This window comes from Trypanosoma equiperdum, assembly GCF_001457755.1.
Source record: "Trypanosoma equiperdum strain OVI genome assembly, contig: ctg_1613, whole genome shotgun sequence".
NCBI lineage: Eukaryota > Euglenozoa > Kinetoplastea > Trypanosomatida > Trypanosomatidae > Trypanosoma > Trypanosoma equiperdum.
The window spans coordinates 21,339-23,111 of NW_027123631.1; the positions used below are offsets into that span (position 1 = coordinate 21,339).

A 1,773-nucleotide genomic window follows, 5' to 3' on the forward strand; every position below is an offset into this window, starting at 1 on the left:
TATTTCTTATATATGTTTTTCATAGCAACAGTAATATGCACTGGCTTACAGGAAAAAAAAAAAGAGAGAGAGACAAGAGGAAAAACATCTCAGAAAGTTTATGTCCGAGGTATTGGAAAAAAAAAAAGAAAGGTAGGAAGAAGGGCACGTACGCATGAAAACAGAAAAGAAAAGAAAACTTTTTTTGCCAGCTTCCACCGCCAGATATTGACTTTTGTCAATATATTACTGTCATCACGTATACTTTCTTATTATTGACGACAGCTGGGTCCTCTCTTGTTAATGCTCATGTTGTCTTATCTTCGTTCGGTTGGTTGGGTGCATTTGGTACTTAAAAAAAAAAGGAAAGAGAAGCGAGAAATCATGTGAGGAGGAGAGAAGTCCTGTGGCCATGTCCAAAACAATATTCTTTATTGCGGGAGTCTGCACCTCCTTTCAAGAAGTACATTTTTCTTCTTGCTTACATTTGTTAATCCAGTAAGTGCAAGCCGTCAAGGGGTGAGAGGAGTGGCACGTACATATATATTATATATATATATATATAATAGCGGAAAGATTCTCATGAATGCGCGCGATGAACTGGTAGAGCAACTTTCTATTGCCCTTTCAGATATTGAGCAGCTCCAACCCTGCACCGACACTGCATTAGACGCCGAGTTACTTGGCGCTGTAGCGGATTACATTGAGTCAGGTGTGAATGCCGAAGCAACGCTGAAACGACTGCGCGGTACCCTCGCACAAGTGGCAAAAAAAGGGAGTGTACCGCAGGCCCCGGTACAGGTCAAAAAGGAAAGCGAGGGCGAAGAAAAAGAGATGAATGGAAACGGCGCTGTTAGCGCCCCCGTGCTCACAGCAGAGGAATTAGGAAGACAACGGGCACAGCTCATTTTAAGAGATATTCTGAAAGAACGGTATGCCAGACATTAGGGTTTGGGTTACGGTGTGTGGAATACGGAAAAGAGGTGGTGATAGAGACTCATAACGCAGCAATAGTGCGGATGTAGTGAACATACGTATATGTATATATGTTTGTATATATATATATATATATATAAGGCTACATCACAGTTGTTTGGGTTCCGTATTTTATCAAACCCCCATTCAAAAGCTTGCCGTACGGGTGGGATGCAACGTATATTCGCCGTGACCAGGCACCGCATCAACTCGTAGTTGGGGTGGCAGTGTACGGCATTCTCGTGAAATGTGGCGACAGTTGAAGTGAGTGGAAGCATGGAACATCTTGAAGCATTAAGGTATCGTGGTAGCTGCAGTAACCTTTCCTCCTTGATATACGATTGCGTGTTTGTGGCGCCTTGCAGAAATTTAAAAAAAAACTGTTGTTAATACCTCCTCGGGTTTGGCGAAAGGCCTGCAAACCTTAGCACTGTGAAAACGAAGTGTGTCGTTCGATCAACCCAAGCAATGATCTCACATACCGTCTTGTGCTGTAAGGAGGTTGAAGGACTTCGTTAATTGTGGACCTCAATGTCGAAACCAGGCCATGTCTTTAAGACTCTGCGTTGCAGTTGGTGCAGTTATTTATCATTATTTTTTCGGTTGTTGGGTTGTTCCATTCCGTTGGTGATGTCACCGATTTCCCTTTATTGTGCGGAGAAATGGCAGGTGAAGCTCATGATGAACTGCAAGGGAACATTATGTTCTAATCTTCTCTCCGTCAGGTGGTGCTCCCGTACTATTGTGTTGTCACTGCCATTACTTTCCCCCTTAAGTCCTTAACGCTGTGGCTGCCCTTCCTTCCTTCAAAAATAATAA

At 43.2% G+C, this 1,773-nt stretch overlaps 1 protein-coding gene across 1 annotated transcript; it reads left to right on the top strand.

The window, feature by feature from the left end:
- Positions 1–561: 561 nt before the first annotated feature.
- Positions 562–927, top strand: TEOVI_000466300 (uncharacterized protein; the record flags this gene model as incomplete). The annotated part of the gene is made up of 1 exon (XM_067222337.1): positions 562–927. The coding sequence occupies one exon, from the start codon at positions 562–564 to the stop codon at positions 925–927; it is 366 nt and encodes a 121-aa protein (XP_067078438.1).
- Between the last annotated feature and the right edge of the window lie 846 nt (positions 928–1,773).